General features: G+C 33.2%; 2 protein-coding genes, 1 long non-coding RNA gene and 1 other non-coding gene across 5 annotated transcripts; 1 reads left to right on the top strand and 3 right to left on the bottom strand.

Moving 5' to 3' along the window:
* The first annotated feature begins 246 nt into the window (after positions 1 to 246).
* LOC140815711 (ras-related protein RABA1d-like) lies at positions 247 to 4,114 on the top strand. Its single transcript, XM_073174774.1, has 3 exons — positions 247 to 583; positions 1,597 to 1,954; positions 3,830 to 4,114. The coding sequence occupies exons 1-3, from the start codon at positions 363 to 365 to the stop codon at positions 4,112 to 4,114; spliced, it is 864 nt and encodes a 287-aa protein (XP_073030875.1). The 5' UTR covers positions 247 to 362.
* A 377-nt stretch (positions 4,115 to 4,491) lies between these two features.
* On the bottom strand, positions 4,492 to 6,158 carry LOC140815105 (probable WRKY transcription factor 65). 2 transcript variants are annotated; one of them, XM_073174218.1, is made up of 3 exons: positions 5,852 to 6,158; positions 5,574 to 5,726; positions 4,492 to 5,310 (listed from the first exon to the last, which is right to left on the bottom strand). In XM_073174218.1, exons 1-3 carry the CDS (start codon positions 5,986 to 5,988, stop codon positions 4,656 to 4,658), a joined length of 945 nt encoding a protein of 314 aa, XP_073030319.1. In that variant the 5' UTR covers positions 5,989 to 6,158; the 3' UTR covers positions 4,492 to 4,655. The 2 variants fall into 2 exon arrangements, with proteins under 2 accessions (XP_073030319.1, XP_073030318.1); XM_073174217.1 differs by having other exon boundaries at positions 5,574 to 5,729; positions 5,852 to 6,157.
* Positions 6,159 to 17,026: 10,868 nt separating this feature from the next.
* Positions 17,027 to 17,099, bottom strand: TRNAE-CUC (transfer RNA glutamic acid (anticodon CUC)). Its single transcript has one exon. It is a non-coding gene; the product is annotated as a tRNA-Glu (tRNA).
* Positions 17,100 to 19,228: 2,129 nt separating this feature from the next.
* On the bottom strand, positions 19,229 to 21,240 carry LOC140814059 (uncharacterized). Its single transcript, XR_012114064.1, has 2 exons — positions 20,406 to 21,240; positions 19,229 to 19,692 (listed from the first exon to the last, which is right to left on the bottom strand). It is a non-coding gene; the product is annotated as an uncharacterized lncRNA (long non-coding RNA).
* Between the last annotated feature and the right edge of the window lie 1,120 nt (positions 21,241 to 22,360).

Raw genomic sequence — 22,360 nt, 5'->3', positions numbered from 1 at the left:
CGACTTCGTCATATGCCAATTTTTTGATCCATCAAAATGACAGGCCGGCCTACGCGTGTTCTGACAGTACTATTGGGTTAGAGACTTTCAATTGTTTGGGCTTTACACGATCCATTTCTGGCCCAATTGAAAGATCTTTTCGGCTTGTTTCATTTCCCCGGTCACGAGTTTCAAAAAAGTGAAAAGCAACCCCTGTAAAGAGTGAGGTAATCTCAAATTAGCCATGCCGGGCAGAGCCAGCAGTCTCTCTCCAGGTTCGTTCGATCCTGGGTGTGCGGCAGTGCCCACACCTCAGAGTTCCACATTTTCTTTATTATTCAACTGGATTCTTTACGTTGAGAAGCGATTACTTCAGTTTACAGATGGATGGGTATAGAGCGGAAGATGACTATGACTATGTGTTCAAGTTGGTTTTGATTGGGGACTCAGGTGTGGGTAAATCCAACTTGCTTTCGAGATTCACTAGGAATGAGTTCAGCCTGGAGACTAAATCCACCATCGGAGTTGAGTTTGCTACCAGAAGCATGACTCTCGAGAGTAAAGTTATCAAGGCTCAGATTTGGGACACGGCTGGCCAGGAAAGGTGACATTTTTATAATGATCAATTTGTTTTATTTTCTAGATTTCCTATTTCCTTGATACGGATTTTGTGTAATACACTGCAGGTTCTTGAGACTACTTTAAAGTATTAATGTACGTTGCTTTCGCTGACTCTATTGCTTAGACAGATCTGATCAAAGCTATGATTAAGCTTTCAGTTTTTATCTTGAAGGTTAGTTGTTAGAGACAATGTGTAATCGAGCACACTGCTGAAATTTTGTAGCAAACTGACTGTACACCACCTTTTACACTCTAAAACAAAGGAAGCGAGTTCTTGATCATCCGCTTTGTGGGCTCTTCAATTTTGATTTTCTTTTTTAATCTTTTGAATGGAGCCTTGCCCTAGACTACAAATGGCCTGGGGGAAATTAGTGAAAGAGAAGCCACAATATTTACATAATTTCCTTGGTGCACGAATTCCCAGCACTGTTTGTAAAATCTGCTATATTTATATGTAAAGAAATGTTTTATTTTTAATTAATTTTTTTCCATTATTTAAATTGAAAAATAAGAGTTTTGCATTTCTATCCTAATTTGACTTGATCTAATAATAAGATTTATTCTTAGACTACAATACTCAGGATTTCGATGTTCCACTACTTGCTTTTGACTCTTCCAATGTAAAAATGTGAAAATTTGAATGAAGTGCTGTTCAGTGATTATAGATACCTTCATTTGGGTTTTGTAGTGTCCCGAATTATATGTTTGCACGAACCTATGCTCAAATTTATGCCTACGACATCTACTGTTCTAAAGAACCAATCAACAGTAAAGTAGTGTCGATAGGTCACTATATGGTCAGATATCAGACAGTGGAGTTAGCTATGAAGAGATAAATCACGTTCAACATATATCTAAACTCAATGTCGTCATGGTCAGTAAGCATGACGTCTAAGGATCTTCAAGAATTGCCAAATATAAATCATAAATGGTTACTCCTACTTTTATTATAACTTATATAGCAATTTAATGGTTTCACATCCTTTTGCTTTCTAGGTACCTTGCCATAACCAGTGCCTACTATCGTGGCGCGGTTGGTGCTTTGCTGGTCTATGATGTCACCAGACATTCGACTTTCGAAAGTGTGGAGAGATGGCTAAGAGAGCTGAGAGATCACACCGATCCCGACATTGTAGTCATGCTCATTGGCAAGTACAAGTCGGATCTTCGACATCTGGTGACTGTCTCCATTGAGGATGGAACATCATTCGCTGAGAGAGAGTCACTCTACTTCATGGAAACATCTGCACTGGATGCTACAAACGTGGAAAAGGCGTTCTCATATGTTCTTGATCAGATATATCGTATGGTGAGCAAGAAGAATGTGGAGGTTGGTGAGGATTCAGCTGCAATAGTAAATAGAATGAAATTAATTGCAAACATTAATATAATATGTGTGTTATTCCGTTCAACGAAAAAAAAAACAAATGGATGACAAGTTTACACCGGATCCAACTACCTTTGCTTACTATTGACTTCTGAGTTTACAGCTTTGGAACAAGAGTATTATTTGTTACATTTTCTTTCATTTCCTTTTTCTTTTATTTTTAAAATCTATGATTAAGGTGACAAAATAGTGATGATGATTTATTTAGATATAATTATTGAATAATATTTTTATTAGCTAAAATATATTAAAAAAAACGAGAATTTTGAAGAAAATGGTTCTCTTCGGTCATCGTGCGAGGTATTGTGCGTGCTGTTTCATACAATTTCAGAGTGAGTATATGTAATAATATGTCTCAAGTGTCCCATGCATCCCAGTAATATTGGAACTGAGGTACATGTATTCAATTTACTTTATATACTTTAAATTTTAAAATTTAAATAAATCACATATATAATTCATTTGTGTATATAAAATAATTATGAACCGAATCATACATTATTTTTACATCGATTGAAAAGCACGCCCTTTAATTAGTCTTTTGTTATGGCATGCATGAATTTCTTTCCATATATTGATTTAGATTGACAATTAGTAATAATTAACAGCTTGCATTTGGAAATTAATTAATCGAGTGATGCAACAATAATTCCTAGCCCACTTTGCCTGGGGGAGGAAGTCATTTGATTTTCTAGAAGATTTAATAAGACAAAGAAGGATGTGTAGTAGAATTCGTATTTAAAATCCCTCCACAATCCACATACGCATCAATGTCTGTCATAGTTTCAATCTTGGAACCCTCCCCATCGTAATTGACAAGACATAATGTGATCATATATTGAATTCATTTCGAGAATTATTATATATATAAATTTCTATTTAATTAATGGTTCGGTTTATATATTTAATTTAATTTAAAGTATGTCTTATGTGCAATAATGTAAAATTTCATATAGATGATTATTCTCATTGTTGATATATTTAATTTAATTTAAAGTATGTCTTCTGTGCAATAATGTAAAATTTCATATTAGATGATTATTCTCACTATATCAACAATGATATTTTCATTTATACGCTCTCTCTGATAAATTTATCCGAGGATTACTTAGCTCATAATTTTACGAAATTAAGCACGCTTAAATTTAGAGTGCTTATGATATGAGCTCCCGAAAAGAATATGCACATGGATGATATGAATAATTTTTATCAATTTTTTAACTCTTTTTCAACTGCACAGTTTCATACCTGAACAATCTTAAAAACCCTTTCATTTCTGGGTGAGATCGGTTTATGCATTTTCTCTTTGACTAGAAATCTGTCAGGAGCCGCTCATTGTCAATTGCGACCTCATGGCACTAACAATCACCCTCTTCCTCTTCGGTCCGCACGTCACAAATATTCTCACAGATCAAAATCTGTGAGTCGCATCTACCTGATCAATATCTACGACGAAAAGTAATATTTTCACTCAAATTAACATATATTATCTAATATAACTTTTCACATAAATAATAATATTTTAATTTAAATCAGCATATATCGCACAATGTTTTTTCATAACATAAATAAAAAAATTAGAATGTGTCTCCTGTGAAATGATGTTACGGATCTATATCAGTCAGACGGGTCGACACAATCCATATTTGAGAAAAAAAAAGTAATTTTTTTAGCATAAACAATAATATTTTATAAGGGTTGTTGTGCAATCGATATGCAATCGGCGGTGTTGTGCGAAATCACGAGGGCCAGACATTGCTAGCTTTTGGAAAGCAAATTACTAAACCACCATCTATAGTAGCCGCTGAACTTATTGCAATTGAGGAAATTCAAATGACTCAGACTCAAAAGTTGAGGATAAACCAGATTACATCGGATTCTCTGATTGCAGTGCAAGCAGTCACTAGTCCAACAGAGGACTTTGGATACACTGGGGCCTTTGCAACAAAGATTAGAAATTTATTGGCAACTCATGCCCATTTAAAATTAGAACATCTCTTGCACACCGCAAATGGTGTTGCGCACTCATTAGCCTATTTTGCTATTTCCTCTTCCTCATCTTTCGTGTGGATTTGTGGAGAGTTTCCTGTTTGGTTAGTAAAGTTTGTAATCGAGGATCTTACTTAGTTTTGAATAAAATTACAAGTTTTTCTGTCAAAAAAATATATTTTATAAGGGTTGGTCGAAATGAGTTATGTTTTATAAAATTGATCTGTGAGACGGTTTCGTAAGGGTTTATTTTTACAAAAATAATATTTTGCAGTGTAAAATTATATGTTGTACATAAAAAATATCATGAGTCGAGTCAAGTTAAAGATCCATTTCACATAAATATACCATAAGACGGTTATCTTATTAATTTAAAACAATTTAGTTGAAAAAGAGGTAATCCAAATAAATTCGATATAGATGTTGGATATAATGTCAGCCATTAATGTATTGAAGAAAATAATAATGTTGCATGATGAGATAATGATTCCAATATAAAAATTATACTTTCAAAAAATAAAATAAAAAAAATTAATGATTTAACATAAAAGAAACAGACGCCCATGGCGCTAACTACAAGAAAATGTGATATCAACCCATCAACCCCCTCGAATGAAACATTTCTTTTTAAAATATATCAGTAAATAATTAGAGATTTTCAATATAATAATCAACCCGCTCATGACGGAAGACAAATTTGGGGAAGGCACATGGTCTCATCCCCACTGTGCCGACGTTGCTCCGCCTCCTTTTGCACCATCCCACGGCGGAAAACAGTTGAACATTCCGGCAACTCACCCAGATCAGCAAACAGCGGCTCATCTTCTTCACGCATCGTGAAAAGCATAGCCATTTCATTGTCTGTAGCAATCCTGTCCTCGGTTAAAATGGGACTCTCTAGCATGATGCAAGTTGTGGATTCAAAATCAGAAAACCATCCAAATTCGCTCCCATTAATGATCAGGGGCCCTTCACAAAGATGGCTAAATTTGTTATCCTCGATGATGTGTTGAGATTGATTAGAAGGGTTAATTACGGGTTTCATATTCTTCTCTTCTTCTCGCTCCTCTTCTTCTTCTTCTTCTTCTTCTTCGTCTTCTTCGTCTTCTTCAGATACTGAAGCTGTCAAGTAAGCAGTGGCGGCGGCTGCAGAAGCCGAGCTGGAGCTGGTGGATTTTTTGTGGTTGGTATTGAGATTGTTATGCCTAGATGCCGGCCAAGGGTGGTTGTGTTCACAAGAATATGTCACCACTAGCATGTTAGGGTCCACTCTACTCCTCTCCACTTGTTTTCTTGCGGGACATCCTTTTGAACTACTACACCTGTAATATCCTCTGCAACATCGTAGGATGAATTGATTCCACCGCAATGAATTCATATGTGTTCACTCGATCACAATATTTATTAAAAAATCGATGTAGCGAAGATTTGTAATTGGTTAAGCCATTCCAAGAAATCAGGATTTTAATAACCCGATCCCAAATTTAACACAGTTTCTTGCTGATAGTTTTGATATCTCTCATTAATTATCTGAAACCCGTGTACAATTTTAGTTGACAAAAAAGATTGAGATTCAAATAATTAATGTTGAGAGTACCTTGGATATGGAGAACCTTTTATGGGTTTTTGGCCGTATTTTCTCCACGCCCAAGAATCAGACGGCGGAGCAGTCATATGATCACCTTTCAGCTTTAATCCTTCCACGTCTTTGATTGGAATTGACATGACTCTCTTCTGTGTGCCTCCTCTCCTACTGTAAATCATATAAAATTAAATAAACAGCCCAACTACCAAAACTAATATCTCAATAAAAATTCTTCTACTGCAGTGCTGATCCATGCACTTGAAACCCAAAGAAATAATTTGATAAATTACCTTCTTCTGGAAGAGGAAGTGGAAGCGGTCTTGATATCTCCGGACACGGCGGAGCGAGGCGAATCTGCGCTGTTTTCCGGGGATTCATCGGAATCTACAAGTTCGCTAACAAGTCTAGTGTTATTCAATCTACTCATCTCTAACAGTACGTACTGAAGTCTGGACTGTGAAGATTTTTATGTATGAGAAGATAAAAGAGATATTAATGAGAACAAGGAAACAATGGAGGAGAAATGGTGGATTGGGGGTTGTTTGTTTGCTTAGTTTTAATGGAGGGGCCAAATGCTGACAGTTGTTTAATGATATAGTTTATAGAGGACGTGCAAGCAAACGTGGTTTTAGTATATTTTAATGTTGTGTGAAAGGAACCCTCACGTTGATTTTTGTGTAGTAATTAGTAATTTAATTATGTTATTTAAATTTATTTATCAATAAAATCAGCCTAATCCCTCCTATCGATAATTTTTGGGATTTTGGTCTTTATTATCAAATGTCAGTTTTAGTTTGTTATATCTATATTTTTTTTTCCAAATTTAGTTTTTTTTGTCATTTGAAATATAAAGTTACCATGACGCGGACATATTCAATAACAAGTCATTATTAATAATAGAAAAGAAATAAAATTTAAATGTTTTGCTTTCTGTAAAATATATAGACAAGTGATCTAAAGTTGTCCGTTGTTCCAGCTGATTTATTGCCTCTAGTGGGCAATTGAACTGTTCAAGAACGCAATAATTGAGAAAAAGTAAATGTGATGTTGATTAAATATCTTTCTTAATATATTGTTTTTTAAAAATAACAAATGGAATTATTCTGATAATATTGGATAATTGTTTGCCCTGTAGTATCTATCATTTATGTCCACACCGAATTATGCTTTGTATATTCTAATTTATTTTTTGTATAACAAAATTAAATACTGTTTAGAATCTCTCCTATATATATATATATACACACACACACACACACACACACATATAATACGGTTGAATTGTGGCTATCATGTCCACCGTCATGATCACATAATCAACTATTTAACTATAAGTATATATAATTTTTTTTTTAACTAAACGTATATTTTTTAAATTGCATATTTAAAATATCGGGGCCAATCTAAAACTTTATTAAGTTAAAATTATTTTGAGTAAGAATTGTAATTTTAGTTTTATTTTTATGATTTTGATGTTTTATCTCATCAAAGTTATGTGTTACTCTTATATATTTTTATTTTTAACAGTTTTAGTCATTATAGTAAAATATATATTTTAACTCAAAAATTCATATGTTGGTTTTTACTCATTTTTGGCAGTTTTATTACATAGTTGTTACAAGTATAGATCGAATGGACAAGTCTTACAGATATAAACTTATGATATCGTATAACAAGATATCTATTCATATTTTTGAGTATTCATAATCATTTATATACTATTAATGTAGTGACTAATAATTTGTGTTTCAATAGTTGGTGGTTGGGATCGAAAAAAAGAGGCATAACGAAAACAAATAAACATGACTATCCCTATTTCCTTTTTCCCGTTAATCTATGTTTTGTAATATATTAATTTTCCTTCATTAACTATTAATAAAATTAAAAAAACTATTTAAATATTTTTTAAGTGAATATTATTCTTTGAAAGGCATTTAAAATATTTAATTTTGCGATAGAATCGGTAATAAATATTTAAAACAATAAATAAATTATTTACTTTTAATAAAAACTGGATGCATAAAACTTTATTTTCAAGTTAAATTTAACATTTATTTCTCAAATAAAGATATATTTATTGTTTTTTCATAAATATAAATAAAAAATCATGAGAAAATTCAAAATGCATTTTTTGGTTTTTATATTAAATTCAATTTTATTGACGCAATTTGAAAATTTTAATTAAAAAAATTACATAGAAATACGCGCATACACATATATAACATTGACTCTGTTAATTAGAATTGAGTTACTATATATATATATATATATATATATATATATATATATATATATATATATATATGTTTTGTAGCTTTTATAGTTTTATTTATTGCATGAATACAGATAATCAAACTAAATGTCCTTTTTATTGTAATAAATAATCTTGAGTTTCCGTTCCCTTTCATTTTAATATATATCAATTAATCATTCATTATAGTATATACGATAATTTAATAAGTCAACTCGTACGATTATTGTATATATAATCTTCGGCTGATATTATATACTATATGTGTCTCAGTTATGGCCTGGTTCCACGTAAATTTTCTGCCAAACTATTCGATTCTTTCTACAATACTTACACATATTTTTTATATATATATATATATAATTTTGATACGTTATCTATTAAATATATTCATATCTATTTTTCACTTTATATATATATATATATATATATATAGGGAAGTAATTATGTAAACTCAGAAGTAGACATATCAAAATTATATATATTATATTATATTTAAAAATTTGTCCAGTCGGTTGGTCGCACCCTCCCCACCCCCTAGGTCTTCAGTTCGAGTCCAATAAACTGACGTCCATATCTATTTGTGTAGTTGAAGTAAAAACGTGCATACTTGCACTGCATGTATGGATGAACTTGATTATTATTATTATTATTATTATCTCTCAATCACATGAATATTCACACTGCACGACCAATATTTATGGTATTTTTATAATTGACTTACAAGAGGCGCGAGACAACTTGTGGAATGACTATGACCCGACCCGGCTTGCATTTGAAATATTTTGGTTTTGAGTAATTCAATAGAGAATTACCTCAACGATAGGGTGCATTCAATCATTAATGATAGTTTTCCAAAACTAAATATATGAATATGAACACATGCAAATCTAAAATGAAATTAGTATATAAACATTAAATTTTTGTAATCAACCAAACAAACTAATTTTCTAGCTGAGATATTCAGCTATTTCCCCATCGATCGATAATATAGTCACTCCATTTAAAAATTTATTTATTTGATCGGACATAACTTTTTATTAACTTTAATTCGGTAAATTTTTTTGGGGACTATGTTTTTATTGATTTAAAGCCTAGTTTCACTCTTAAAAAAAGCCTAGTTGAATCTAATATCATGTGACTGGTCAAAATTAATTTTGACTTCGAGTAAGAATAAAGGACTATTGTGGATCCAAAGTAGTGAAGAGGTCCAAATATGTAAAGTAAAGAGTATCTTCTTCAGCTAAAGGCCCACTTATCCATTTAAACATCAACAAAACAGTGATCCAAACAAATTTTGGTACTCATCATATATCAACATTTTTTAGGGAAAAAAAAATCATACACTGGAGAAAATTATACTAATAGTAAATTAATTCTTTGTCCCTAAAAAGTTTAATTCAATTTTCGGCCTCTAAACTTTTGAAAGTATGTGCAATTAGTCCTTGAAATCGAATCTATGGCCAATGGCAAGTGCTAATTTGTTGATCGATATATATTTTAAAAAACTTATCGATCAAAAGTGTTAAAATTGAATGTGAGTTTATGTGAAATCTTGAAGGAAAAAAACAAGAGTGGTAAATAAGTCTATATTTACTATGAATCTATTTATTTTGTTGCAGATCGATCTATATATAATTAAATACATAAACAAAAATTATTATAATTCTGATACGCAGTTCGTGTACGTACACTAAAATATATAGATAGCATAATGTAAAAATGATTCAAATTTATAATTACAAGATTATCATGCATAAATTATACATCTTTCATCGTCCAATCTTTCCAACTATGATTTTGTTTGTTTGTGTAAAATGTAAATGTGTGAATATATCAAGACACGCAAACGCAGTCGGGAAGGATAAGTAGTACTTTTGAGAGCCCCCGGTGATTGGGATATGCTGAAGTAAGAAGTAGCATATGCTTGAGGCTATTATTCCTCTAGGGTTTTCTCCCCTCCATACTTTTCAGTCGCTGCCCTTTTTGTTCCATGGATATGCTTTTTACGCGCAGAAGATATGTCATCATTCAAACATGGCGTTCATGCTCCGAATGGAGCTTTGTAGGAGCATAAGATTCGATTCTTGTTCCTAAACACCGAGGAAATACAGTAGTACTAATTCAACAAGTGCTTTAATCTCGTAGCTGCATGCTAAAGAATATACTGCAGATATCCTAGTAGGTTTCAGAGTATGCTCCAGCTATAAATATTTGTGAAAACTGTAACTCTGTTCATCAAGCTGAGAAGTTGAAACTTGAGAATTTTACATTTGTGTGGGGACGCATTACTGGGCAAATACTCCATTGGCAGTAGGCCGGTAAATGTCTAGAAAATATATTTATTATTGCGTCCACTGCCAAAGGAGATTTGCCCGGCAATTCAGCCTCACTGGTCATTTAATTATTGGCCAATGACCACCACAATCGATCAAAGGTATTTAATTATATATTACCTTTTTTCATTTACACCTGTCTAATTTTTATTTATCCCCTACATTCTCCGGAGTTTGCTTCAATAATTATCAAACAATAAAATTTCACTCCATCTTCATATATAGGACTCTAAGCTTGCAAAAATAAAAGAAAAGGTATGAGATATAGCCCAGAAATCGAGAGAAGTACTCAGATTTTGGGCATGGAATGATTTTTTTTTTTTTTTTACTTTTTAAAATTACAATTATAAGTTAAAAGTTTCAGCCGTCCACTAATTGCTCTACTGATCATCATCAATGAGATGCAGTTACGTTAATGCTATCGACCAAAACCAATCCATTCCCCTCATGAAGCAACCAGACCTGAGGAGCTTAATTTGACGACTACAGTCTCGCACAGACTCAAATCTATCTTAAGATGGAACTAATTATATATATGGTGTGATACCTCGTGGACGAGCTCATTACCCCGGCTCATCTTTAGCCCAAATGGAAGACAGGTCCAGCACGGGTCCAGATATTCTCCTATAAACACCAGGTTTGGATGTATAACTGATATATTCAATATATTATTTTCAGCAGCACTCTCTTATGGCTACGCCGGGACACCTTATTGGGCCCTCTTCTAACGGTCTTATTCGTGATTTCAGACTCCAGACAAATTTGAAACCTGCGTCTGGACTAGTGACACTTGTGGGAATCAGATCCTAAATTTTCCGTGAGTATCATGGTCTTGAAATATTTTATTCATGTAATATTTTTTTTAAAGAAAAATAAATAATTTAATGAAATGTACATTAAAAATTACGGACATGTATACATAACACATTACACTCAAAATCTTGCAAAAAGATCAAAAAATTTATACAAAATGAAGCGATGTATTTTTTAGAGGCAACATGGAAGTTTATCCTATTTATACAAGATTATACATTGTAATTAACCTGCGTTTGAATTTATACAAGCCATCTTTTTAATTTCGTTAAAGAAATTTATATATTCAACTACATTATTAAGAACAAAGATTTAAATCTAAAATTTAGTACACCATTTCGCATTCATTTCTCTACTAATTACTAATTAAATCAACATTTATTACATTAATTTTTGACTCCACAGCCAGTTTTCTTTCTTATAGTACCGTAATTTTTTCCTGAAAATTTCCCTCTTGATTTTTCCTCTGTATATATTTGTATCGTTATCCTTAAATTAGATCGTTTGTTGAATCTCAAAATTTATCTATCTAGCTTTCAGTTATTATGTTAATTTTGTGATAAAAGAACTTTGTTATAAAAATACAACATATATAACGTAACATAAGATGTGCATGGATGGTTTATTAATTAGTTCACAATTGCTGCAATAATCTCATGCAGCACTTTCGCCACTTCCAGTGATCAGCCCCAGTGGCGGAACCAGGTTTTCATTTCTACTCGAGCTAGAATTTTTTAAACCATGGTTGAGGTAATATTGCCAAATAGAACCATGAGCTACCGGGAAATAAGACAAAATTTTATGTATAAAAAATATCGGGAAAAAAAGTCACATATTGGATGGCTCCGCCCGTGGTCAGATTATTCTCCAGCATTGGAATCACTTATCTCTTCAATATATACTTTTTTCTAGCACTGATAATTTTTTTTTTGGTCACGTATCCATTTCCATGGTTACGTGAGAGGATCACAGCTCATATTTTTACTTTTCTTTATTTGCACTTTCTTGAATAATTACATGTATCAATTGAATCGAAATGGGATTGCATTATTAAATGTACGGAATACAAAAAGGCTCGGGCCCTTCCATTTTTATTGCGTCCCTCCAAATAGTAAAGGGTCATCATTCTGCACGAGTTTTCGAAATTTGACTTGATAAATTTACAAAGGAATTTGTAATGGATTTATTATTGCATGATCAAATTTATAGTTAATAAACAATATTAAGTAAGCTCACTGCCAAAGGAGATTTGCCCCGGAATGCAACTGTACTTGGCTTCATCCCTACTTTATATCCCTGGTTTAATTTTAAATTAAATAAATAATGGATATATAATTTTAATTTTTAACATCAAGTTATTTTGCCAAGATCTAGGAAGTCGAGCATGCATGTGGCAAGCTTTACCAATTTCGAAATTGCATGTCGAACATTTTTAACAATAAAAAAAGAGTGTATTGGAATTATTTTGTGATACTTTGACATCATTCCAAAACTTGTGTCTACATATGTTATTCTACAAGGCAGATAATAATAAATACTTAGAAAAATATTTGTGCAAGCACGACTTAATTACAATCTCGATTTTCTTAATTTTTGTGAAAAACAAACAAATTTATATATGTGAGATATAGTATACTACATTAGTCAATATATACACGTTGCAGATGACGTCATGAAATCCTTATATTAACGCACGTGGAAGTGTGAAAATGCTCAACTGATAAAAAGAAAAAGGAAAGAGTCTGAAAATGAAGGGATTAAAAAATAGCAACCTTTAATTTTCAAAGTAAAAATTTTTGGTCATACGATTGGCTGCGTTCAACAACGAGCGTGTGCATATATCTCGTGAATTGTTCACGTATTTACTGATTTATTACATTAAAAGTCTTCGAAAAATACAAAGAAATTCAATACACATTTATTTTGGTCAACATATTTTCAATATTCCAATGTATACGATGTATTAACTTTTCATTCACGTCATGATATGTTAATGTGAGAATTACGACCAAGGATGTAAATGAACAGAATTGAAAAGAATATGATGAAAATTTGAATGTTTGAATTTAGCTCGAGTGAGTTATATTCGAGTTCACTATGTGAAAAATGACATTTTACTTCGCTAGGCGTTACTTCGGCAAAAATAATTACGAAGTAATATATTACCAATAACTTCATTAATAACACAAGCGAAGTAAAATAATATATTTTACTTCGGATGTTTAAAAACACGGGCTTCACTGTATTTTTTTTATATATTTTACTTCGGCATATCAATTTTGATGAAGTAAAAAATAATGAAAATACGAAGTAGTGAAGTAAAAAAATTAAAACATGCGACGGATTTTTTAAACCGTCGCCAAATTTTAAATCGGCGACGGTTTAATTAAACCCGTCGCTAATTTTAGCGACGGTCAAATAAAAACCGTCGCATATTTAAAACTAGCGACTGTTTTTTAAAAACTGTCGCTATATTTAGCGACGGTTGTTATTTGACCGTCGCTAAAAGTAGCGACAGGTTAAAGTCAACCGTCGCCGATTAAAAATTTGGCGACGGTTAAAAGAACACCGTCGTCATTTTCAAAAAAATTCCACCTCGGATATATTTCACTCAATTTTAACCGTCGCCGATTTAAAATGTTGCGACGGTTTTTACTAAAACCGTCGCCATTTCAAAAAAAATTCAATCCCACCAATTTTTCCCTCTATTTTCTTCCACTACTCTCTATAAATACATACAAATTCTCTCCAATTTCTTCCACTTCACTTCACAACAATTAAAATTTTTTCTCACTTACACAATTTTACAACTTCACAACACTTAAAATTTTTATCACTTACACGATTTTACAATTTCACAACACTTAAAATTTTTATTATTACACGATTTTACCACTTTACGATACTTAAAATTTTTATCTTTTACACGATTGTACCAATTCATAACACAGATTTATTAAATTTTTTATATTTTACCGCACCAATTCATAACACAGATTTATTAAATTTTTTTTTAATTTACGTAACATATTAGCGACGGAACTCATATGAACCCCGTCGCTAAGTAGCGACGGTTTTTGATATAAATTCCGTCGCACACTAGCGACAGTATTTAACATTACTTCTGTCGCAAAATAGCGACGGTTTTGAACATGTATTCCGTCGCAAAATAGCGACGGTTTTGAACATGAATTCCGTCGCTAAATAATAATTAAGAGAAAGTTATATGATATACTACTTCATTATTCACTATAATCGATGAAGTAAAACACATTTATTACTTCGACACCGGTCCAATTCTGGACCGATTTTTCTCCCAAAACCGGCCAAAAGACTTCGGTATTTTCAATACTACAACTTCGGGTATTATGCGAAGTAAAAGGTACATCTATTACTTCACGTCCATATACTTCGGCACTTAAGTACCCTATTACTTCAGATATTATCTGAAGTAAAAAGTGATTTTTGGCATAGTGGTTTGAGCTCGATTCGAAGTTCGAAAATTTTAAAAACTGTGGCTCGAATTCAGTTTGAATTAAAGCTTGAGTTTGAGTTTGGATCGAAAGATTCGAACATTTTATGAACTATTCAAACTATTGTTCGAAAATAAGTAATCAGAAAACTCGAACATTATATATTTAATATATAATTATATTATATCAATAATTAAGGCTCGCGAGCCTTGCACTCTAGAGAGCAAGTCCGGAACCCCATATATATTAATAAAATATTAAGTCCCGTGAATTATATATCAAACAAAATAATTTATACTCGAGTTTGGTTCGTAAAAGTTCGAACATTTGAGTTTGGTTCGAATTCGATAAGCTCGAATATAGTTCAAATATATTTTGTCGAATTCGATGACGTAAATGTGGTCGCTATTTCAGAGATCGATTAATGGTATCGATATCTCACAGTTAGCGACCAAAATTATTGATATCAACCAAATCGTCATAAAGGCCGATAGAAACCGATATCCGTGATTAATCTCTTGTAGTGCCGCTCAGTTGAACTAATTATCTAAACGAGTTAGTGAAAAAATGAACAAAATAGTTTTAATTTGCAAAAATGAATTATTATTAAATTGATTACGAGTATCATAATAGATCCCAATATATAATTCAGTCGTAGTCATTTTGTCCATTATCCATCTATTTCATGCCATCTAACTCTGTACCCCACGATATTAATTTGTTTTGTCTTGAAGCCAATTAACCAACCTTTTCGATGGAGCAACGACATTTCAAATAATAATGATAACAACAAAGAATATTTCTCCCACGAAAACATAAAGAAGATGAAATAAAACGTGTAAAAATTAACCCGACTGGTCAATCCAATAAAATATATATACTATTACATGCAAAACGAGTTGTTTGAATGCCATTTGCAGTCAACGGCTTCCTTATTTACAGTATATATATAATAATGTTGTCTTCGACACATCATCATCACAAATCTAAGCTGAAAATCTAGCCTAAATAGTTGCTCCTTTTTTCAGCCGCCATTAATGGAAGCGGAGGATGTTGTAAACCTCTTCGATTCCTTTTGGTTCTACCCCAAAGTTTTCGAAAAACATTTGAATTCACCAGCTCCTGAGCCTCCGCTTGCGGGCCAAAATCAAGAAAATTCAGGAAGGCAAAGGGTTCCAACCAAATTAAGCATCCATTCTAGATCGAGAAGCCATGACCATTTTATCATAAAACGTGATACGAGTTTCAAACCAGATTCATCATCTCCAAAATCAGTCCTTTCAAAACCCCAACTCGAAACCATTCCCTCACAAAAAGAAATTTCGCAAGAAATTCCAAGAACCCACACCAACCCGCAGATGAAGAAACCCATTGAAGGGTTCAAAAAAGCCAGAAAAGGCTACAGCAAGAGCTTGTCGGAGCTGGAGTTCGAAGAGTTGAAGGGGTTCATGGATCTTGGTTTCGTGTTTTCTGAAGAAGATAAGAATTCGAGTCTTGCGGATATAATACCAGGTCTGCACAGATTTGGACCTAAAAATGACTGTGAAGTGCAAGAAGAGACAACATGTGGTGGTGGTGGTGGTGGTGGTGAATTTGGTGGATCGAGAGCGAGGCCTTATCTTTCTGAGGCGTGGGGAATATTAGAGAAAGAAAGCAGAGAGAATCCATTGATTAATTGGAGAGTTCCTGTTGTTAGCAATGAGATTGAGATGAAAGACAGTCTGAAATGGTGGGCTCACGCTGTTGCTTCTGCAGTCAGATAATTCGGACAGGATGAAACTTAAGCCTCTGATTCATGATATGCATTCCTTGTTTTTTTTTAATCTTCCCTGTTTCTAGATTCATTGTGTTCTAAATTTGTGAGTAATTAAAACTTTCATTCACTTGTAAATTATGTACATGCATATATTCGTAAGCAGTTGATAAACTTTGGATTCTTTTGAAAGGATATCTAGCGTACTTTATACGTACTTTATATGTATGTATGTGTGTGTATGTATATATATTCAGACGCAAAGTGACTGCATTGCGTGCAGTTTAGTTGAATTTTCTTTTTTCTTTTCTTCCCAAGGAATAAAGAATCATCCACAAGCAACCAGTTATGCAATTAGAAAAGCTAGGCTAAGCAATGCCAATAATCTGAAACATCTCAGCTCCCAACAAATATGTTAAAAGGCAAGATTTTGTGTCAACAAAATCGCCTCATTTTTGTTAAAAAGTAGCAGCACTGATAATAGCTAACATAAGCCATCTGCTTCCATCAACCTGGCTTTATTTGAAACGTCCTTTTTCAAGAATCAATATACTGCGATAATTCTTTTATCATTCGATTCAGGTATTTTTCAGAAATGCAAAAAAAAAAAAAAATTATAGACTTTGCTTTTACAAAATTTTGCAAATTAATTTTTTTAAAAAAATATTTGAAAAAACTACCTTACATCAGGACGCTCTAGGATAATGGCTACTTAATTAAATTGTTGGATTAAATGGTGGAAAGCATGCAGTTGAAGGTGGATTGGACTACAACCGTGTCCAAGGACAATAATGCCCCTAGGAAGGAAAATTATTAAAAAACGCTTATGAAAACATTCATTCCGTTGCCGGGACTTGAACCCGGGTCTCTCGGGTGAGAGCCGAGTATCCTAACCAACTAGACTACAACGGAATTGTGATCCATCTGCTACTTATATACGTATTTAACATATATACCATTTCGGTAATTTTTATTCGCTTTTTCTGCCCTTTAAAATCAAACGGGGATCCGAACTTTGTGTATTACAAGAGTCTTGTTACAATTGTTTGGTTTGTTTAGTAAAGTTTAATCATAAGAATCTCACTTTTATTAAAAAAATGCAAGCTGTTTCAATGAATTGAGTAATATTTTCAAGAACAAAAGTCTTAATTCAAGTCGTATGCATCCGTGTTACAATAAAATTTAGCTCGTTGCATTTTCCATAAAAATTTTAACCCCTGAACTTTGAGTAATTTAATGTGAGAATCCAAATTTTTGAGCATTTAATTATTTGTTTAAATATAGAGATGTATACGAATTTATTTTTAAGTTATGATATTATTGTAAAAATAATAAATTCGAAAATATTAAATAATACATTATATTTGAAATTTCAAGCCAATAAATACAAGGAATTCGAAATCCAGTGCAAGATACACGATAAATTAAGGCCTGGATATCCACTTAATTAGAAGAAAATATCACATACAAGACATTTTTTCATCAACAAGGAAGTATTTCAATATTTATGGAAGGATTATCATGAAACTATGGAAGAGCATCTCCAAATTAGGAAAGATATTAATCGAATTATGGTTAGATTTTTACTACCCCTCTATAAATAAGTGAAGCTTTCATTCAAAATTTACACCTCAATTTTCGAAATTTCTCTCCAAAATTCTACTGCAGTAATCAAAGTTATGTCAAAGTTCAGAAAATGGTTTCAATAAATCAAGTGTTTAGAATCCGATCTCCACCGTTCAGAATATGCTTTCATATATATATGTTTTGAATAACATATCTAAATTTCAGTCAAATCTAAGGTTAATTTTTCGTTTATAGTCTTCGCAAGAAAACTGCTCAGATTTTAAGCATGAACATTGTCCCTATGATTTTTTTTCCATAGGAAGGTTAAAAAAAAGACTTCTAAACTCGATCTCTATCATTCATAATTTATTCGATTTACTTGTGAACGTAATGTAAAAGTTTAAACTCGATCCAACATTTCAATAAGGCGCAATGAATTTTTTAAGGCGGCTGATTTCTCGGTAGATGTGCTGCTGCGTTTTTGAAATGTCGGTTGCATGAATATTCTATGTTTTCCGAGTTCTTCACGTTTTCTTCCAGTCTAAGTTAAGTGAGTTTGTTTTAAAATATGTTGCATATGAATTATTTCATTTTTGAAAATTTCGGTCGATCACCATTATTCTGTTTCTAACCCTTCTTGATATGATTATCGTATGTTTTATGCAGTGTTCTAAAAATCCCCGCCTAGGACCACCTAGGCACTGGGCGGTCCAAAACCGCCCCGATTTTAGGCTAGTCGAAACTTCTATGCGCTACCATATTAATTGGCCGCCTAGGATATGGATGAAAATCTCAGTATACATGATATGTTTATGGCCCTTACACGGTGGGATTGTAACAGTTATATTGTCTTGCTCTCTTAGAGGTATAAATTAGGGACTAATATCAGTAAACCATGAAAAATAAAGAAATCTCAGTGCCTTGGTCAAAATTATGTTTACGATTATGATAATGACATGTTATGAGAATCATGTTATGCATGATATGACATGATGCATGATATGACATGTGGTTTTCGAAATTCATGTGTATTTGTTATGTATGTGCTCAAACGGCCCTCGCTGACTGAGTGACTAACATATCACTCACCCCTTACTCAATCCTTCCCAGATGAATCAGAAGAGAAAATCGTGGAAGATGAACAAGACTAATTTTGAGGCTGATAATAGTAAGTTGTAATTACTTCCGCATATTTTTATCATTTTAAGAATCTATATTATAAAAACAATCTTATGATTGATTATGAGTAACAAACTGGTTTTTGGTTTATAATGTATTACGAAGCTTCTGGTTTTTAATTATGTGGTTGTAAAGCAACGTCGGTGTTGAATAACTCCGGTCCCGAGACGTGACATTTACCAATTCATATAATTCAACAAGCAATTGATATTTCACTACCATAATGTGTGATATTGTTCCTAGTAGCATTCCTCGCAAATTCAATCGATGGCCGTTGGTGACCAAGAATCTAAGAGTATATATAACTATTTTGTGAATCTTTGAAACTGACAAACGAGAGAAAAAATACAATGAAACAATAAAGAGAAATTGAAATGGGAACCTACAACTCAGCCTAATAAACAGAAGATTATGCAAACATCAAGAATCCAACTCGTCTGACTTCAAAAACAATCACAACAATGGCAAATGACCATTCACGCAGACCAAAAACAGACTTTGCATGACAAATGAGTTCGTGCTGGTAATTAACACTCGCGTCCCTAAAACATATTTACTCGGAAAAACCACGGAAGGATGAATGCTATTACCAGACACGCCATTAAGAAATTACACAATGGTTGTCCACGCAAACACCTTCTGTTGTTATCAGATGAATTATTACTAGTATCAGAAGATATGGTCATTCCATTCTTCCATAAATTCATTGTTGCCAACACCTTTAATGTTTTTTGCAGTCTCACCACAAATTTCGCACAATCTGCATGGATGAATTGAAACCAATCACACATTACAAAACAGAGAAGAAAGTGTAAGGGAAAAGGAAGCCGTTTTTCAAGTTATGACCTAGCTCATGAAGTTCAAAGTTCGTCTTGAACATAATATAGGAAAGCCACAAATTACAGCTGTGAGGATTCCTAGAAGTTTCAACCCTTCGTCATAGTCTGGCCAAGTAATCAATATCCAATCTCGATTTTGAAAATAAAATAGAACAAAAGCGAAACATAACCATAGAAATTCTTGAACCATGATTAACACATCCATTCAATCTAAAGAGCAGCCTTCTCTCTCTCTCTCTCTCTCTCTCTCTCTCTCTCTCTCTCTCTCTCTCCTAGAAAATAATACTTGATTCACTTCAATTACTAGTCTACTGAAAACAGCGCACAAGCCTTGATGAGGACTAAACTTCCACGTTCTCTTACGAGCTCGCCCAAGATTAACACAAGACCAAGACTCCTAACAACCGGCATCTATTTCTTCCATGCCAAGATCAAATATTAAAACTAGCTATCTGCAAACAATATGAGCACATCTAAGAGCTCAAAATACCAAAAAAGATTGCAAACATCAGATAGAAAAGAAAAACCATTGCAATGGTAAAAGTCGGAGTATATCAAATTTCATGTGCGAAAAACGCAACGTACACAATTGTTATTTTCAAAATATACATTTAAGAACAAGAGATTAGATTACCTATTCCCTCGAACCCCAAACCAAGCCTCACCACAATTCCTGGTGCACAGCTTCAAGCTCACCTTTACATTCACAACCAAGTTCAATCAAATCCATTAAAGTCTTCCCACTTTCCTTTGAACTCAAATGGCATATTCTACAAACCCTATAATTTTCTCCCGAAGAATCTCTGCTGCTTACATCAATCACACAAGAAGAAGACTTATCTTCAATTTTTGCTGCATCATCCAGGGATACCGGCTCACTTAGCGTTGACCCATTCGAGCCCGCATTTGGATCAGAAAATTCATTTTCTCCCATCTCAATCACAGTCTCCAGATGAGCTGAATTTGCTGATTTATCACAGGCAAGATCTCTGGAGACTGTTTGATTGATTTCTCTTAATTCTGGATCCATAAATGCTTAAACAGCAATTCCCCAGCCAAAGTCAGAACCTTGAAACAAGCCCAAAAATATCTACAATAGGAATCTACACCAAAACCAAACAATATGAAGGTGTGGACATCAGAGTCAATCTGGAGTTGATACCACGAAGTGGAAAGCAAGGGGTGTTTTTGTTGAGGAATCAGGCAGGGGTGACCAATGGGCAGGTGAAACGTTGAGGGAAGTTGGCATATAGATCCGTAAAGAAGCAGTCTGGATAAGGAGGGACAAAGCTTGAAGAGATGGGGACCTGGTCTGAATTTATAAGGGGTTTTTAGTATTTCGCTGCCAGAGTTTGCACTCTCAAATGGACAGTTATTACCTTAAAAACAAGTGGCATGACAGTAAAATTAAAACTCGAGTTTGTTGTTTCGTCTCTGAAAGTTTGAACCAACGACTATGATAATTACCAGCGAAGCAGACAACCACGTCTGCATAAATTTTACTTTTCATACTAAGTATCTACTTCATTATTATTGTAATTTTTTCCATTTAAGCACGCCTGATGAAAATTTCACTAAATGAATAATGTTCATATATATAGCCAAAATACATATTATCAAAATATTTCTAAAAGAAGGGGAAAAAAACTTGGACGATAACTGCACAATCGTCAATCTATAAGGTAAAACAGGCTCTGAGGACAACTAGATCAAGCAATACAATAAAACATGGTTAAGCATTTATACAAACAAAGTAGAAATTCAGGAGCAAAGAAACTATTGGAGTATCGGATCATCGATTTTACAAGTATTTGGTATGCTTGGACCAGATAACACAATGATTATTTATTTAGCCGGCACTTAAATTTGTTCCCTTATCTTAATTGATTTTAAATTTCTTATGAAATGAATCGACCTGATTTCTTATTTAAAAGCGAGCTTAACTGAAGCTTAAATTCGTGTGTCGGCTCCAAATAATAGGCAAATTTCATGCTAAAATGATGATCACTTGCATAGTTTCAGAATAGTAGCAGTAAAATGTATGGATTCAGTAAATACTGTCCAATGCAAAAACATCTTGGCTTCAACAAGTTCACAGGTACGACCTTATATTTTGGCAATCAATGCATGCCATTGTAGTGCTATGTTTCAAAAAATTGCTTCCAAATTAAGTATTCATATAAAGCCTAATTGCATTAGTCCAAGATGCGTTGAAGAGTGAATGATAAGTACTTTGCAATCTTCGCAGTAGAAATCTCACGAAGGTAATCAGCAGTAGTGCCTTGGAATATCTTCACCATGGTTACTCCATACCTGTCGTTCACTATGACTTGAAGCCTAGCAACGTCCTTATAGATGAAAACATGGTTGCCCATGTTAGTGATTTTGGTATTGCAAAATTTTTGGCTCCGGGCAATACTCAACCTTGACCTTTTCTTCTCACTTTCCGCTCATATTTCACTAATAATTTGTTTGAATTTGTCATTTTGGTTGGAAGGTATGGTTTCCACAAGATGTGATGTGTATAGTTATGGCGTCATGCTATTGGAAACATTCACAAGAAAACGGCCTAGTGATGAGATGTTTGAT

The sequence above is a fragment of the Primulina eburnea genome, chromosome 15 (genome assembly GCF_022965805.1).
Source record: "Primulina eburnea isolate SZY01 chromosome 15, ASM2296580v1, whole genome shotgun sequence".
NCBI lineage: Eukaryota > Viridiplantae > Streptophyta > Magnoliopsida > Lamiales > Gesneriaceae > Primulina > Primulina eburnea.
The sequence above is the reverse complement of the archived record's forward strand: the minus strand, read 5'-3'. Positions and strand labels throughout refer to the sequence as shown.

Excerpts from the sequence above, each read along its gene's own strand:
- LOC140815105 (XM_073174217.1), bottom strand. The coding sequence starts at position 5,988 with ATGAGTAGATTGAATAACACTAGACTTGTTAGCGAACTTGTAGATTCC. Across the intron at positions 5,730-5,851 it reads ACTTCCTCTTCCAGAAGAAG|TAGGAGAGGAGGCACACAGA; the intron begins GTAATTTATCAA and ends TATGATTTACAG. Across the intron at positions 5,311-5,573 it reads AAAGGTTCTCCATATCCAAG|AGGATATTACAGGTGTAGTA; the intron begins GTACTCTCAACA and ends ACGATGTTGCAG.
- LOC140815711 (XM_073174774.1), top strand. The coding sequence starts at position 363 with ATGGATGGGTATAGAGCGGAAGATGACTATGACTATGTGTTCAAGTTG. Across the intron at positions 584-1,596 it reads GACACGGCTGGCCAGGAAAG|GTACCTTGCCATAACCAGTG; the intron begins GTGACATTTTTA and ends TTTGCTTTCTAG. Across the intron at positions 1,955-3,829 it reads GTGAGGATTCAGCTGCAATA|ACTCAAAAGTTGAGGATAAA; the intron begins GTAAATAGAATG and ends CAAATGACTCAG.